The sequence below is a fragment of the Alternaria triticimaculans genome, assembly GCF_023758025.1.
Source record: "Alternaria triticimaculans strain BMP 0046 chromosome Unknown scaffold_12, whole genome shotgun sequence".
Classification (NCBI taxonomy): domain Eukaryota; kingdom Fungi; phylum Ascomycota; class Dothideomycetes; order Pleosporales; family Pleosporaceae; genus Alternaria; species Alternaria triticimaculans.
In genome coordinates, this window is record NW_026055969.1 from 712,214 (window position 1) to 726,642 (window position 14,429).

The following is a 14,429-nucleotide window of genomic DNA, read 5'->3' on the forward strand; positions in this document are numbered from 1 at the left end:
AAGAATCAGATACAGTCACGGTCGCGTTTTCCCTCCCCTGTTTCCGCGCGTGTAACCTACCTTCTACTTTTCCTGAGTGGGTAGCATGGTGGTTGGGTTGTGTTACACTCGCTGACGTTTTCTTCACTAGACTTGAGTCTTGTCATTGTTTTTACATGAAGAAACCTTTGCCATGAGATATGAGATACCTAGGTAGTACCGCTGTGTCGCAACACACAGAAGGAATAAGACTATGATACAATGCACATTTACATCAAGAACGGTTTTACATGCTAATTGGACGTGATTTTGCCACCTTGATATTAGCTCTGGGTTGTGGTCTCACTGTCAAACACAAGATGCTCATCGGTACAAGCACGTACAGCAAACAAACACATTGATTTATTTGTCGACGCAAGATGAGGTTGTCGAGGTGGAAAGAGGAGAGAGAATGCTACATAAAACGCCAGCGCGCCCAAGCGCATGCTCTAACCCAGGTCATTAATCTCGTTATGCTCAACGCAGGTGTAGGAAAGTCCAATTCACGGCAACCCAATACCGCATCGCTATGCTCCTTCCGCGTTCGTCGTAATGTGAATCCGAGGTGTCGCAATCTTGATCATCGTGCACTAGGCACAAGCTCATCTTGATGCTTTCGCAGCGTAATAGTAAGTCGCTGCACCAGTACCAAGAACAAGAGCGGAAGCACTGAAACTTTTGTGTTAGCAATGGCGTCACTCAATACTGTCATTGTGTGATGGAATTCGTACGAGGCAAGAGCGCCACAAGCCACATACTCAAGGATTCAGGGAGAAAAGGAAACGGTGTTCGCTCACCTAGCTCGCTTCCGATCGCCAAAACAAGCAGTCATGAGGTGACCGACGGGCCCAAACATGACTCGGAAGAAATGCTGAAGAAAGTTCTCGTTGTGATGATTCGGTCGCTGTGCAAGTGCAGGCCTCGCTGCTTCGACAATCTTGTCTTTGATACTGACACCATCTACCACTGCGCTTGTCGCATCTTCTGATGTCTCTGAAGAGTCTTCAACTAGTACTCTGCGCTGCCGGAGGTCAGAATCCGGACCGGCTACAGGGTGCGCACCTGCGGCGGTAGCCTTGGGCTCAGACGTAACTTGATCCATGGCAGGTTTCTCGGTGTTGACAGATGCGGTGATGGCATCTCGCAGAGCATTGGAAGCCCGAGAGACGTCTTTGGCACCGTCATGCTTATCCACACTTTCCGCTTCGCTGGACTCGTGGGTATGATTACTCGACTCGTCGTGTTTGGTGTCGACAGCGTACCCAAGTTGCTTGCTCTCATCAGGCAGTGGGGTTGCGTATGGGTCACGAACGAACCTGGCGGGCGGACTAGACATGCGGGTAGTGTTGTGACTGATGTACACGGGCGATGGCATACTGTCTAGATCATGGTGGTCCTCCTCTTCGTCGCTGAATTCGTCTTCAGGTACAGAAGCTAGCGAGGTGTACGATTTGACAGGTACAAGATCGACAGAGGAGCACGCTTGAGATAGAACAGATGGCTGGGGAGAATGTGGCCGCTCGTGCATGGATTCATCTTCGGGAAGATGCATGCCAATTGTCGCTACACGTTCCAAGATTGATTGACGGCTAGTGGGAAATCGTTCCAACGACGGATCGTTCAGGTCATGATCTTCCGCATCTGATTGTGGTAGCCTGTGGGGAAGATTGCTTCCTGTTCGCCCTCTAAAGAAGTCGTGTCGGCCAGCTCCGCCGAACAGTTCTCTCGCGTTGTCCGTCTCGTAACCAAAAGTCGGTTGCTTGTCCAGAGAAAAGGGGGTATCGTCCTCTGAAAAGACAGACCCAGTGCTACTGACAGCAGATGCTTCGCGTTCATGGGGGAGGAGAGGTGCATCGCCCTCTTCATTCTCAGCGTAGTCATCCTCGTCGTCCTCGTAGGCCCCGTAGTGACATGGCTCCGAGATTCCCGAGTTATCACTCTTAGTAAAGATCTCGCTTCCCCTATAATCCGAGAAGCCACTTTCGTGTGATAGCAACGGATACCTGTCGAGCTCGTCCTCGTCATTTTCAGATTCGGTTGGAATTTTGCCATCATCATGGAAGCCAGTCTCGTGAGGAAGGAGAGGAGCTCCACCGAAATCATCGTCATCGTCATCGTCGTTGTCAGTTCCATGGGAAAAATGCGGACCGTCGCTCAGCCCCGCTCCGCCATTCTCGAAGCCCGTCTCGTGGCTAAGTAAGGGCGCTAGATGCAACTCGTCACTGTCGTCAGGCTCCGAAGGTGTATCTATGGCCTCTCCGGAACTAGTCTGGTCTGTCGATGATGGCGCAGACTCATCGTCGATGATTATAGCGGGAGCGATCTGAGGATCATGATCCGCTTGGAAAGACTCATGGCGAAACAATGGAGCAGCTTCGCCATCATCAGACTCTGGCTCAGTATGGAACTCGGGCACGATATTGAGCTGGTCTGGCAAGGAATCCGCGGCTCTCATGTCATGCGCAGCCTTTTGGGCGGTCGTAGCGCCGGCGCCAAAGTCATCTCCATATGCAGGCCGACGGTCAGTCTTGTCGACTACCAGAAGAGGAATCTCGGGTGTTTTCGGAGCTGCTGTCTCGACTGGGGAGTCTACCTTGGTTCCCTCAAGGCCAGGTTCTGAGTCGGCAGCGCGTTTAGCAACATGTTCAGGCAGATGGGCGTAGTGGGTTTGATCGTAAGCTAGCTGCTCCTGGTTTATTGTACTGTCTTTGCGGTCCTCGGGCATCTTTGAGGGATTCCCGGGGGGAGTCTCTAGGGCGGCTGTGTCGGTGGTAGCTTCGGACGCTGGGCGCAGGGAGGTGCTCTCGCTGGCAGGCCTGACGTGGACAAGGTTGTTGCGAATGCCCTGGTCGACGGCAGCTGCAGAGAGTCAGCGGGACAGTCGACGAGGACGTAGAAGGACATACCGGTTTCTTTCGACTCGTCCAGCACCCAATGGTCCTCGCCGACGCGGATCTTGTACTGGTGGCTGCCTTCAGCGACGCCAGTGAACTCTCTGCTGAAGATGAGGTCGCCCGACGCCGTCTTGTCGTGCAGGGGCTGCATCTGCACCAGCGTCCAATTGTTCAGGGAGGTGGTGACATAGACGGGCGGCTGCACGCCCGGCTGGGAGAAGGTGATGGTGGCGCGGGCGGCCATGGTGCCGTCGAGGGTCGGGTTGGGCAACGGCGGGGGTGGAGAGGGTGGAGGGAGCAGGGTGGGGTATGCAGGATGGCTCGCGTGCCTGGCAAGCCGCGGCGGGTCGTGGGCGAGGGGAGCGTCTACGGGCAGAGGAATATGGTCAGTGGTTGAGGATGGCGGTATGCTAGCAGGCCACAGAGGCCGGGGAGACTGGTGAGAGGTGTAGGCGGACATGCAACGGGGCGGGAGAGGAACAGGTGTGGTACAGACGAGGGGAGCATGCCAGCTTACAGCGCAGTGACGCCAAATGTCGTGCCAGCGACCCGAGGCAGGCAGGCAGGCAGGCAAGTGTCGAGGCAGGCGGGCAAGCGTTGAGGCCGCCTCAGGGCAGGAGCGGCTCGCCTGGTGGGTTGCGGCTTCCCTGCTCCGTTGGGCAACACGCGCAGGCGTCGTGGCTGCGGCGGATGCCTCTGCTCTCCGCACGCCCGCCTGTTGGAGCCTCGATGCTTTTCGCGCGGTGCTGCCAGAGTGACGTGAATGCAACGTCCAACACGCATCAGCGCTAGCCCGCCCGTAACCGAAACCAGGCTGCCTCCGCGGCGATCCTCGACCTCATGCTCCGAGTTTCTTCATCGCCCGCCATCTGATCGTCGGTCTGCCCAACACCCGAGCAGCGCAAGCAGTGACTAGGCCCTTGTGAAAACCCCCCTGAGACGTCCAAGAAGACGTCTATGCCATCGTCACCAGCCACACCGGGATAGCCCGTCGGCCTGGTGCACGCGCGCGGCCAATCACCGTGTACCTCAGAAACACTCGAACCATTCGTTCAGCCTCCCGCCCACGCAACCCGAGGCCATGTTCTCCCACAAACCTCCGATACCATTGTGCCGGGATCGTGGCTCCAAACAAGGTTTCGAGATGCGCGCTGCGACAGGGCTTGCCGCACCATGACCACGCGACAACCCACAGTGCCGATGCCGACAAGAGGCATGCACAGGCCGCGTGGCTCTTTGTGCACCGTTTGATGTGCTTCTGGAAGGCAATCTTAGTTTCAACCAGCGCCGCCTCAATAATGCCGTGCCGAGTCTTGCAACGTGCCCATCGCCCTGTCGCACTTTGGGTGTCGTAACTCGTCCACGATGTATTAGATGTGTGTAGGTCCCGTCTGCCAGCCTCTAGTCTGGCCATCATCCTTCACTTTGCTTTTCGCTTCCTCTTCTCCAGTCGGGCGTTTGGAAACCTTGCGCCGTTGTAGCATCAACTCTCGTAGCCCCATGTCAAACCTTCGGACATCGTATAGCTCAACCAGGTACCGAACTCGCAATGGGGCACATCGTATACGTCGCGAACGGGCGTGACCAAGGGCCCGTCATAGGCCGAGTCAGTATGGCCATGTATACCGTCGCTGTGGCGTTTGTGGCTCTTCGGCAAGCACCCATCTTCGCCACGAGCAAATGTCGTATTGCTAACAAAATGTAGATGCTTCACGCGCGGATACGTTGTCAAGAAATTCGGCCTAGACGATCTCTTCATCGCCATCGCCGTTACCCTCGGAGCTGCACAGACAGTCACCATCATATTACAAATCGAGCATGGCCAGGGACGACATGCATCAGAGCTTCACGTGGAGCAATTCGACGAGATGCTCATGGTATGTTCAACACACCTTGTGACACTCGACTTAGTACTGACAGTGGACTAGTACCAATGGATCAATATGCTCATCTACTTTGTCGCAAATTGGTATGCTGCAACATCGCTCTCGACATCAGCTTCCAAAATTAACTTTATTGCAGGGCGGTCAAGATGAGCATCTTATCTCTGTACTACCGAATCGGCTATGGAAAACAGGGCCTGCCATGGATCGTGCAGTCACCTGCTGTATGGACAGCGGCCGGCTTTATGACTGCCTTTAGTTTCTCCGTCTTCCTTGTGAGTTTCATGCCCGTCTATCTGTACGAGATGCACAACTGACATCGTCCGGAGGCTCAATTGTTCATCTGTACACCAGTATCACGTGTCTGGGATATCGAAGCCCAACCCGATGGATGCATTAATGCTGCCATGTTCATGGTCATTTCGGGTGCCATCAATGTCGTCACTGATATTGTCTTGTTGATCTTCCCATTGCCTTTGATATGGGTGATCAAATTCAACAAGAGACAAAGGAGTAAGTCGACGTCTTTATGTCTCTATGAACGCTCATTGTTGACCGTCCCTTCAGCGGCTCTAGCAGTCATTCTCTCTATCGGCGTCATCCCGGTCATAGCCAGCACCATGCGCCTTTGCGAGATTGTCATGTCGGACAGTCCCATCAGACCAGGAAGTACATGGCAAGAAGTCGATTTCAGCTGGTACGCCTTCGCCTAGCCCGTTCTCTTTACTAGTAGCATTTTCTGACAAATGAACCGCAGGGGCTGGTCTTGGGTTCCAGTATGGTCCCAAATCGAGGTTGACATTGGCATTCTGGCCGCCTCTCTTCCCTCACTGTCCCCTTTACTCAAACATGTTTTCCACTGTCCCGCTCGAGCCACCACACCTTCCGAGGTACCCACTCTACCAGGATACCGCGGGAGTTGGGGAGAAAAGAACCTGGTCAGCATGGACGACGAGGACGATATCGAGAAATCGCCATGGGACTTTGCATTACCCGAAGAGAAGAATGGCGCATTCGATTTCGATGTGGAGAGGAGATTGACCGTTACGGAGATTGAAATGGGAAAGGCTATGGATATGGGGAATAGTTACTTCGATGATACCGCGTCGGAGGTCGAGGAGAGAGAATCGGTAGGTAGACCGAGTATAGGGGTCGCAAGGACGGCGGATGTTCATGTTCTGTCTCGAACCGGGGTGCCGAGGCTAATAGAGTATAAGAAATTATGACATTACGATACAATGTTTCCCCTGTGGCCCATAGCGCACTATCTGTTGGTTTGCTGGCATGTACCTTATGTACGTACCGATGCTTGCTTGCAACTGTTTGTAGCAAGCATACTTGCCTTTATAGGCAGTTCTCATCTCATGTTAGAGTAAATCATCAATTCATCTCATATCTACTCACATCCAAGACTATCTGGGATGGTTCAGGGATGGGACCTTCATTTCTTTCGTCTCGTGGTGCATCATGTTAGTGTAGTCATCAGGTGGTATACAGGGTGTTAGTACAAGTCTTCTACCGTCAAAGGGCTTCCGACGCTTCACCAGCGTCCGAAGCTATCGAACGCGGAGCTGAATTGAGTAGCTGGGTCGCGTCAGTCACGATCCTCGTCATCATACCGTATGCGTGCGTTCACTTACCGTACCCACTCGTGACAGCGCATTCGCTCGCCTCAGCTTTCTCCATCGCTTTGGGCAGCCACTCCCTAATCTTCTCTTCCCTGTTGTGGTGACTCGGGTGCGTGCTCAGTATCTGCGGCGGCCCCGCCCCACCAGCCTTCTCCATGCGCGTCCAGAACTGCATTGCAGCTTCTGGTCGGTAGCAGCCCTGCGCCATCATCAAGAGACCAATGTAATCGGCTTCAGCTTCGTGCTTGCGGGAGGCGGGCATGGAGAGGAAGAGATCGAGGAGCATTTTGCCCGAGTAAAAGGAGACATCGAAGAGAGCTAGGGCGAGAACACCGAGGAGGATCAGAGGCGCTTGAGACATACGTTCACTGTTCTTTGGTCAGTGCATGCTTCATCGGTCCGAGATAAGAGTACCAACGCAGTGTGATGCGCAACCACGTGCGCAATCTCATGTCCCAGCACGGCTGCAATGCCATCCTCATCCTTGCACAGAGGCAGAATCCCCGTAAACACAAAGACCTTGCCCCCCGGCGCTACAAACGCGTTCTGTTCCGGAGACTCGATGACGGTGACCTCCCACTGCAAGTCTTTCAACCCTTCGCCCTCGGCATACGGCAACAAACGCTCCAAAACCCTCTTCACCTGCTTCACCCGCAAATCGCTATCCGGTAGTATCCTGCCTTGGTATTCTTGCCGCACTTGCTCTACGGATGACCGTCCCAGCGCTTCTTCGATGCCAAGCGAGATGATGTTGAAGCGGCGGCGACCAGAGACGGGCACTTCTTCGAGATTGTACAGGTAGACGCCGCCAGTGCCCACACTGATCAGACCAACGTCACGGTAAAACGTTGGGCGGGCAGCCCAGCGAAATAGGAGACCGGAGAGGCCACCTGAGGGAGAGTTGAACCGTTTGTATTGCTGGCCACTGCGACCGAGTTGCTGGTAGGCACGGGATTGTGGAAGGCTACGGACATGCTGGAATGAGGGTTGAGACGTGCGAGGTAGAGCGCGAATGGGTACGAATCGCGGTCGTATCCGGTACATGGCGGCGTTGATGTGGTGTTTGGGTGAGGTTTGGGCGAGCTTTGGCGATGAGATGGGGAAGGTGACGTGCATGCCTATGAACTCCGCGGGAATGCCAAGACAGCCACGGTTCGCTCCAAGGTCGTCAGCATTAGTCATGTTTAGAAAGAATAGAGTGCGCCTTTAACTTAGACTGTAGTCTAGTTCTTAGTTAGGCTAAGTTTTTAAGATAGTACTTTAGTATATAGTATAATTATAATAGCTTTAATATTATTTACTAAAGTATTTAGTGCGTTACTATAGTACTATAGTTATTAACAAAGCTAATAATTTAGAAGAATACTATTAGTTAAAAAAATACTAGTAACTCTTAAAAAAACGTTTCTTAGTTATAATAAGTTAAAGATTTTTAAGTATAATAGTATATAAAGCTACTTACGTACTACTAATTTTCTTCTATTCTTCTATATAATACTTATACTAATATTAACTCTAATACTAACTTCTATAATTTTAAGCGCTTTTATAATAGCTAAAGTTACGCCTAAGCTAGCACTTTTAGAGCTATAAGCTAATAACGCTAAGCTCTTAATTTAAATAATATAAGAAACGCCTATAAACTTATAAAAAGTTTAAATACTATTTTATAATACTTTAGCGCTGTAGTAAAGTAGTATTCTAAGTAAGTTATAAATAAAAGCTTTATTATTATTTAATGCTAATAGCTTAAGCTATTACTTTAGGTTAAAAAGCTAAGAAAAAAGCTAAGATTACAGTAATTATAGCGCTGCGTAATACTACTTATAATTAGTCTTCTTCTCTCTCTTTTACGTAGACTTACTTCTTTTAGAATTTTATAAATTACTATAAGTAGATAATAGATAACTTAGCGCTACTATATAGACTTTAAAGTAAGTTAGTAAGTTATTATTAAAGATAGATTACGCAGTGTAAGTTAGGTAGCGTAGCTAAAAGCGGCAAGGCGGCGACAGACTAGCCTCTAGCGAAATTGATGAGGTGCATTGAAATATCCTTGAAGACTTTTCCATTGGTCATGTTCGACTTGCGTGACGATCGCCTGTCGGCCCAACAGACGGACAGGAACCTCAGTTCACATAGCGCAGTGTAGGAATCTATTTAAGAAGATACAAAGCCGTTTCACCTACTTCTACACAGGCTCACAGGCGTCATCTTCCATCGCGTATCGACAGGCTTGGAACATGGAAAAGTCGTAGCTCAATATGTTGAGCTAATACCGGCGATCCGCAACGTTCCCGTCGTTCACTCGCTCAGTGTTTCCAAATTCATTTCGAGATGCAACTTAAATGACACTCCTAGCTTCCGTCCAGATTGAAGTGGCCTTAACAAACAGATCGGACCTCGGGAACATCGAATGATGCGGCTACAACACGGTCACTTTACAAGAGGAGAGCTAGAGGAACAAGACTTTGAAGGTGGCAACACGTCGTATATATTGTCGCAATACTGTCGCTGCTGACAGCTTTTCGCATTGCACTGTAGTGGTGGTACTTGCTCCTTCGGCTCCATCTTGCTCAAACTATACGTAGGCATACTCTACGTGAACTTCAAGGACGCAGGCATCGGGCTTGTAGGGGACAGGCTCAGGGAAGGGAGAAACCATTGCCGGAGAGGTTGAGCAAGGCGTCTCAGCAGCAGAAGACTCAGCCTTAGTAGGTGTAGCAGACGCAGTGACCACGGCAGACGAGGTAGGAACGACGGCAGAAGACTGGGTGACGGCCGCACTGGTAGCGGAAGAGGCGGCAGCAGAGGATGATGAGCTGGTGGCACCGCACGACGGCAGAGGTGCGACGCTGTCGATCTTGGAGACGACCCAGGAAGAAGCATCGTCGGTGTAGAGTTCAAAGTAGTTCAAGTGGTCGGCCACAACGTTTCCGCCGGCGCAGACTGGGTCGCCGGCAGCACAGTAGGAGCGAAGGACGGGTGCGTAGCGATTGAGGCGAGCAAGATCCTCCGGCTTACGCCCGTTAGACTGCTTGTCGGCACCGTCAAGCACATTGTAGGGCTGGTTGGCGGTATGCATCACGTCTCCCCAGAGGAGAGCCGCGGCGACTGAAACATGTTAGGAAGGACATTGCCGTAGTATCGTCGAAGTCGCTTACCCGCTTTGCCTGCAGCAGAGTTGTTGTCTAGGCCGGTCGAGACGAATGTGCATCCACCCTATATCGCAGTACGTAGTTAGCACATGCCTCACGGGTGCCCGGTTCTCACATGATGCTTACCGGTCCTCCAAGCACATCTCCGGCCACGTGAGCTCCCTCAGAGTACCCATTCACCACAATGTGCGAGCAAGGGCACTTCTCGTTGAAGGCGGTGATCTGAGAGATACCATTGCGAGCGCCCTCAGCAACTTGGTTACAGTAGTCTCCACCAAGGGTTACATCAAACTGGATGTCAATGTAGTCGCAGCTCTTGCCCTGAGCAGTCAACTTGCCGCAGGTGGCCTCGACGAAGGGGAAAGTGCGACCGTCATGGTATGGGGCGTCGTTGCCACGAGCCATGAATATGACCACATCGGCACAAGTTGCGTCGAGCTTCGGGGGCACGGTTTGCGCAGCAGCGAGGGCGGAGAAGGCGCCCAGGGCGATGGTGTTGCGGATACTGAACGACATGATTAAGGATTATGTTTGTATAGTAATGTATAGCGATTAGAGAGTGTGGAGGTGGAGACCGCAGGTAGGGCTGGAGCTGCAAAAAGAACGTGATGGGCCTTTTAGGGGTACCTGGGGTATCACATTGCAACAAGAGGGGACAGCTTTAATACATGCAGTATACGAACACGTTAAATTTGATCGTTCACCTGGGCGTCAGCATCGCTTACGGTGGAGACGTCTATACGAGCCTGTTGTGGTTCCATCCCTTTTGCCCTGCATAGGTGCCCGAACAATCGTTGCGGTTGCTTGCATCCTCGAGCCACAATCTCGTTAGAGGATTACTAGAAGAAGAAGCTACCAACAGCTGTGTTCTGTTGGCGTTAGTCCTGCCGGTAGCCCAGCCATAAAGGGATAGAACAGCATCAGTGCCACCGGGTATTCTGATATCTCGGCAACCCCTACAAAAAGCTTGGTACTTGAGATTTGGATAACACGGCAGTACGACAAGATGTATTCGTGCATCGGCATCCCGTTGTTCTGCACATGGTGGGTCTCGATGAACGCGTTGCTTCTCAGCTAAAAGATGTTCATATCACAGCAGCCGTGGTGACATAGCGACGTATCAAAATAAAAAGCGCCTCGCGACTAACGACGGCGCACAATCCTTTTGACTATGGCGCCTGAGTCCCACGAGTCTTTTGGCGACTGAGCCTATGTAGACGCTGTTCACGACTCGCGTCTGTACCTACCTTACAGTTCTCCGTCGTAATAACACTCCCATGGCAATTGGGGTTTCTTCCAATCATGCTAGTCGAGGAGTAGAACTTTCAAATATTGCCCAGCTAGGTCTTTCCAGGGATCTTGCACCTCATCCCACGGCTTCCAGTGATCAACGCGCCAATAGGATTGCGATCCTTGAATGATCCAGGGGAACTGATCCCGCTGGAAGATAGCATCCGTTGCCGAGCCTGGAGATGGAATTTCATAAGTTTGAGCATCTCGAGACTACTGTTGAGGCATCCATCAGAATTGGTAGTAGAGTGCTCTGGTCAGACACAGAGCCGAAGCGACTTGCAAGACCACGGCCCTCGCGAAGGGTTTATCTCCAATCACGTCAACGTACCGTCGAGACTCACAGACTTTTTCGTCCCCTTCGTGTTCGAACAAAATCTGTCGTTTTTGCTGCCTCTAGAACGACTTAGTTTTCTCTTTCCAAAACGCTCTCCACGCAGGGTCGCACTGAGACTTTTTCAGTGTTTCGTCGTCGCGTTGATAGTACCGTCCCCCAAAGGCTGTCTCAGGTGCGAGTTCCAGCCCAATGCGATGAGTGAAGGGAGTGGCGTACTAGTATCTATCAATCACACACCGAAAGAACTCGGAATATATCACCAGTTCAGCTAGCATCTAAAGCTTGACCAGATTTAGGAAGAAAGCGAGATATTCTAGCATCCGCGAGCACCACTCTTGATAGCTGTTTTTGACCAATTTTTGGACCGGCGAGTTCTCGTTCTTCTTCGAGCCATGATAAGTGAACCCTAATGGTCGCGAAGACGCACCCAATGTACTATCAGCCGCAGTTCTACTTTGTAGAAAAAGAGTAGCGTGCGTACTCAAGTGTTAAGATTAAGTAGTAGTAGTGGTACCTAGGTAGTACCTAGTAGAGCCATACGACAAGGTTCTGATTATCGTAAACTTGTTGCGTCACTCCGGCATCATCGATCTCTCTGGCGACATTCTCTTTAGCAAGACTTAACTCGCTGTAGCGGGCATCGTGGCTGCTTCTTTACTGTACTGATATCCGCGCGCGTTGCAGGACGGACCTCGGAAGCTGGAAGACGCGCGCACATGATTGGCTGGGAGAGGCTGTGGGGTAACTCCGCCAAGTCTACCACTTCGCTGCGAACATCACCCTACCTAGGTATTGCCACGAGGCTTTGTCCTAAGTAAGATGCGCAAACAATCATTCTAAAAGCCAAACCTAGAACCCATTGCGCGTACTGCGTTGTCTGAGCTACGTACCTAGGCATTCAATGCGCGAGGCTGGCTTCCGAGCGTTGCTTCAAGCGCAGTGGCAGAGCGTGCCGTATCCGACGTACTCGCCTCGCCTGGCCCGCCGGCAATGACCGCTGCGGCGGGCATCTTCCCGCCACCGATCCCCTCCTATTACCTCATAAATTCGGAAAACTGAGCTTGCAAAATTCGCCAAACTCGATCTCCCGCAAGACGTGACTCAGCAAAGTATGGGTCTGGGGAACCAGAATCCTGGGGTCGACTGACCTTGCGGTCAAACATCATTTTTGCCGTGCAACAACATGGCCGCCATTGGACCGGATCCGCCAACTGAAGAGTTCAGCCAGATCGAAGAGGAGGATATTGCGCCAACCAAGCAAGAAGTATCTTCAACCTTTGATGTCACGAGAGTCGCATCTACCGAGCCGCCTCCCAATGGCGGATGGGTGGCATGGTCACAAGTGCTAGGTGGGCATATCATCACCTTCTTCACCTGGGGCTTCATCACATCATTTGGTATGTTCCAAGCGCACTATACCTCCATTGGACTGTCGACCGCGTCCAATATCTCATGGATCGGTGCACTCACCGTCTTCTTCCTGCTGTCCATCCCTCTTTGGTCTGGCGCCGCGTCAGACACCGGTCATTTCAAACTTGTTCTGCGCGTAGGCATTGGGCTATGGCTGGTCGGCATCTTCATGACAAGTATCTGCAAGGAGTACTGGCAGTTCGTGCTTGCGCAGGGGTTTTGCATCGGTTTCGCAAATGGATGCATGTTCGTGCCCATGGTATCCGTGATCTCGACATATTTCGATGCGACAAAGCGGAGTTTTGCAATTAGTATCACGTTATGCGGGTCGGGCACTGGTGGGCTAGTTATTCCGATCATGCTCAACAGGTTGATTGATCGCATCGGGTTTGGATGGGCGGTGAGGACGTTGGGCTTCATGGCGCTGGTCATGCTATTGATTGCTGAGCGGCTGCTAAAGAAGCGGCTTCCACCAAAGGTTGCGGTCAAGATGCTCGAACCGAGTGAGCTTAAGGACCCGGTCTTTGATCTTTTCGTAAGTGGTCTGATTCGACGAACCCGGGACGTCTTTGCTAACGTACATAGATTCTCGGCTCGGTCTTTTGCTTCGCAGGTCTTTGGTTCGCTTTCTTCTATGTAAGTACATACCGCAATCTTCTTCAACCACATAGCTGACCTTACCCAGATCAATGCTTTCGCTCGAACAACGTTGGGTATGACGTTGGAAGAATCGATACCGCTCCTCCTGGTGCTAAACGGCATCGGCATTCCGGGACGTCTGTTACCCGCGTACGTCGCTGGCCGCTATTGCCGGCCATTGACCATCAGCTTGATCGTCAGTTTCGTCACTGCTCTTCTACTATATTGTTGGATTGCGATCACTTCGACAGCAGGAATGTATGCCTTTGCGGCGCTTTACGGCTTGTTTGCTGCAGGCTTGCAAGCCATGTTCCCTGCAACACTCGCCGATCTTACCCTGGACAACAAGAAAATCGGAACAAGAATGGGCATGGGGTTTGCCTTGTCTAGTTTTGGTTGCCTTATCGGAGGTCCAGGTGGAGGTGCGTTGGTTGAGGTTGGCAACGGATCCTATCTGTATGGACAGGTACTTGCTGGCTCATGCGGTGTATTGGGCTTCTTTTGTTTCTTGGTAGCGGCATTGATACACAAGAGGCAGGCAAAGCTGTTCGATGGCGTCTAAAGAGGTGTTGTGGCGACTCATGTCCTCAAGGCTTTCGGCCGATGTCGTGAAGCGTTGCATCACATTCATGCAAAATGGGAGCCAAGATCTCGCCGCCCTGTCATTGCCTTATTTCCTCGCAAGGACCACGAAAGCCAGAACAAGAAGCTTAGATCGAAGGAGGTAGCCATTTATAGCATTGGGCAGTGTTTCTCATGCATGTTTTGTGCACTACCTACGTTCGCCCGTTGTTGGCCCTTCCGCCAGGCTGTGGAACGCGTTTGAATTATATATCTACGTGTTTATTCGTTCTCATAACACTTTGAATATCACCTAAAACACGCCCGGAATAGGTGGCCCCCAGATCTTGAGCGCCTGTGGCCCAGCAGGAACGTGCGATACCTCCGTCTCAGCATTGACCAAATCGCCATCCGCATAGTGCTCCTTGTAACGCTGTTAGTATCATGCCAATCAAATTATGACAAGTGTTGCCTACCAATATGAACTCGCTGGTATCAAACCAGTAGTCAAAGACTTGACTTCCGGGGACATGCTGTTCCCGGTTAGCAGTTCGTCCACAACCATGGAGTTGATGTAACCAACTCTTCCCACACCCCAACAACTCTCGTAT

The 14,429-nt window shown here is 51.6% G+C and overlaps 5 protein-coding genes across 5 annotated transcripts; 2 read left to right on the forward strand and 3 right to left on the reverse strand.

Annotated features, from left to right (window-relative positions):
* Positions 1-811: 811 nt before the first annotated feature.
* On the reverse strand, positions 812-3,156 carry J4E78_007772 (uncharacterized protein; the record flags this gene model as incomplete). The annotated part of the gene is made up of 2 exons (XM_049368376.1): positions 812-2,877; positions 2,925-3,156. The coding sequence occupies 2 exons, from the start codon at positions 3,154-3,156 to the stop codon at positions 812-814; spliced, it is 2,298 nt and encodes a 765-aa protein (XP_049220030.1).
* Positions 3,157-4,592: 1,436 nt separating this feature from the next.
* On the forward strand, positions 4,593-6,166 carry J4E78_007773 (uncharacterized protein; the record flags this gene model as incomplete). The annotated part of the gene is made up of 7 exons (XM_049368377.1): positions 4,593-4,597; positions 4,618-4,789; positions 4,841-4,881; positions 4,935-5,070; positions 5,125-5,308; positions 5,702-5,925; positions 6,146-6,166. The coding sequence occupies 7 exons, from the start codon at positions 4,593-4,595 to the stop codon at positions 6,164-6,166; spliced, it is 783 nt and encodes a 260-aa protein (XP_049220031.1).
* Positions 6,167-6,335: 169 nt separating this feature from the next.
* J4E78_007774 (uncharacterized protein) lies at positions 6,336-7,467 on the reverse strand (the record flags this gene model as incomplete). Its single annotated transcript, XM_049368378.1, has 3 exons — positions 6,336-6,379; positions 6,436-6,791; positions 6,842-7,467. The coding sequence occupies 3 exons, from the start codon at positions 7,465-7,467 to the stop codon at positions 6,336-6,338; spliced, it is 1,026 nt and encodes a 341-aa protein (XP_049220032.1).
* Positions 7,468-9,004: 1,537 nt separating this feature from the next.
* J4E78_007775 (uncharacterized protein) lies at positions 9,005-10,097 on the reverse strand (the record flags this gene model as incomplete). Its single annotated transcript, XM_049368379.1, has 3 exons — positions 9,005-9,537; positions 9,588-9,645; positions 9,708-10,097. 3 exons carry the CDS (start codon positions 10,095-10,097, stop codon positions 9,005-9,007), a joined length of 981 nt encoding a protein of 326 aa, XP_049220033.1.
* Positions 10,098-12,391: 2,294 nt separating this feature from the next.
* On the forward strand, positions 12,392-13,819 carry J4E78_007776 (uncharacterized protein; the record flags this gene model as incomplete). The annotated part of the gene is made up of 3 exons (XM_049368380.1): positions 12,392-13,153; positions 13,204-13,254; positions 13,304-13,819. 3 exons carry the CDS (start codon positions 12,392-12,394, stop codon positions 13,817-13,819), a joined length of 1,329 nt encoding a protein of 442 aa, XP_049220034.1.
* Positions 13,820-14,429: the final 610 nt, after the last annotated feature.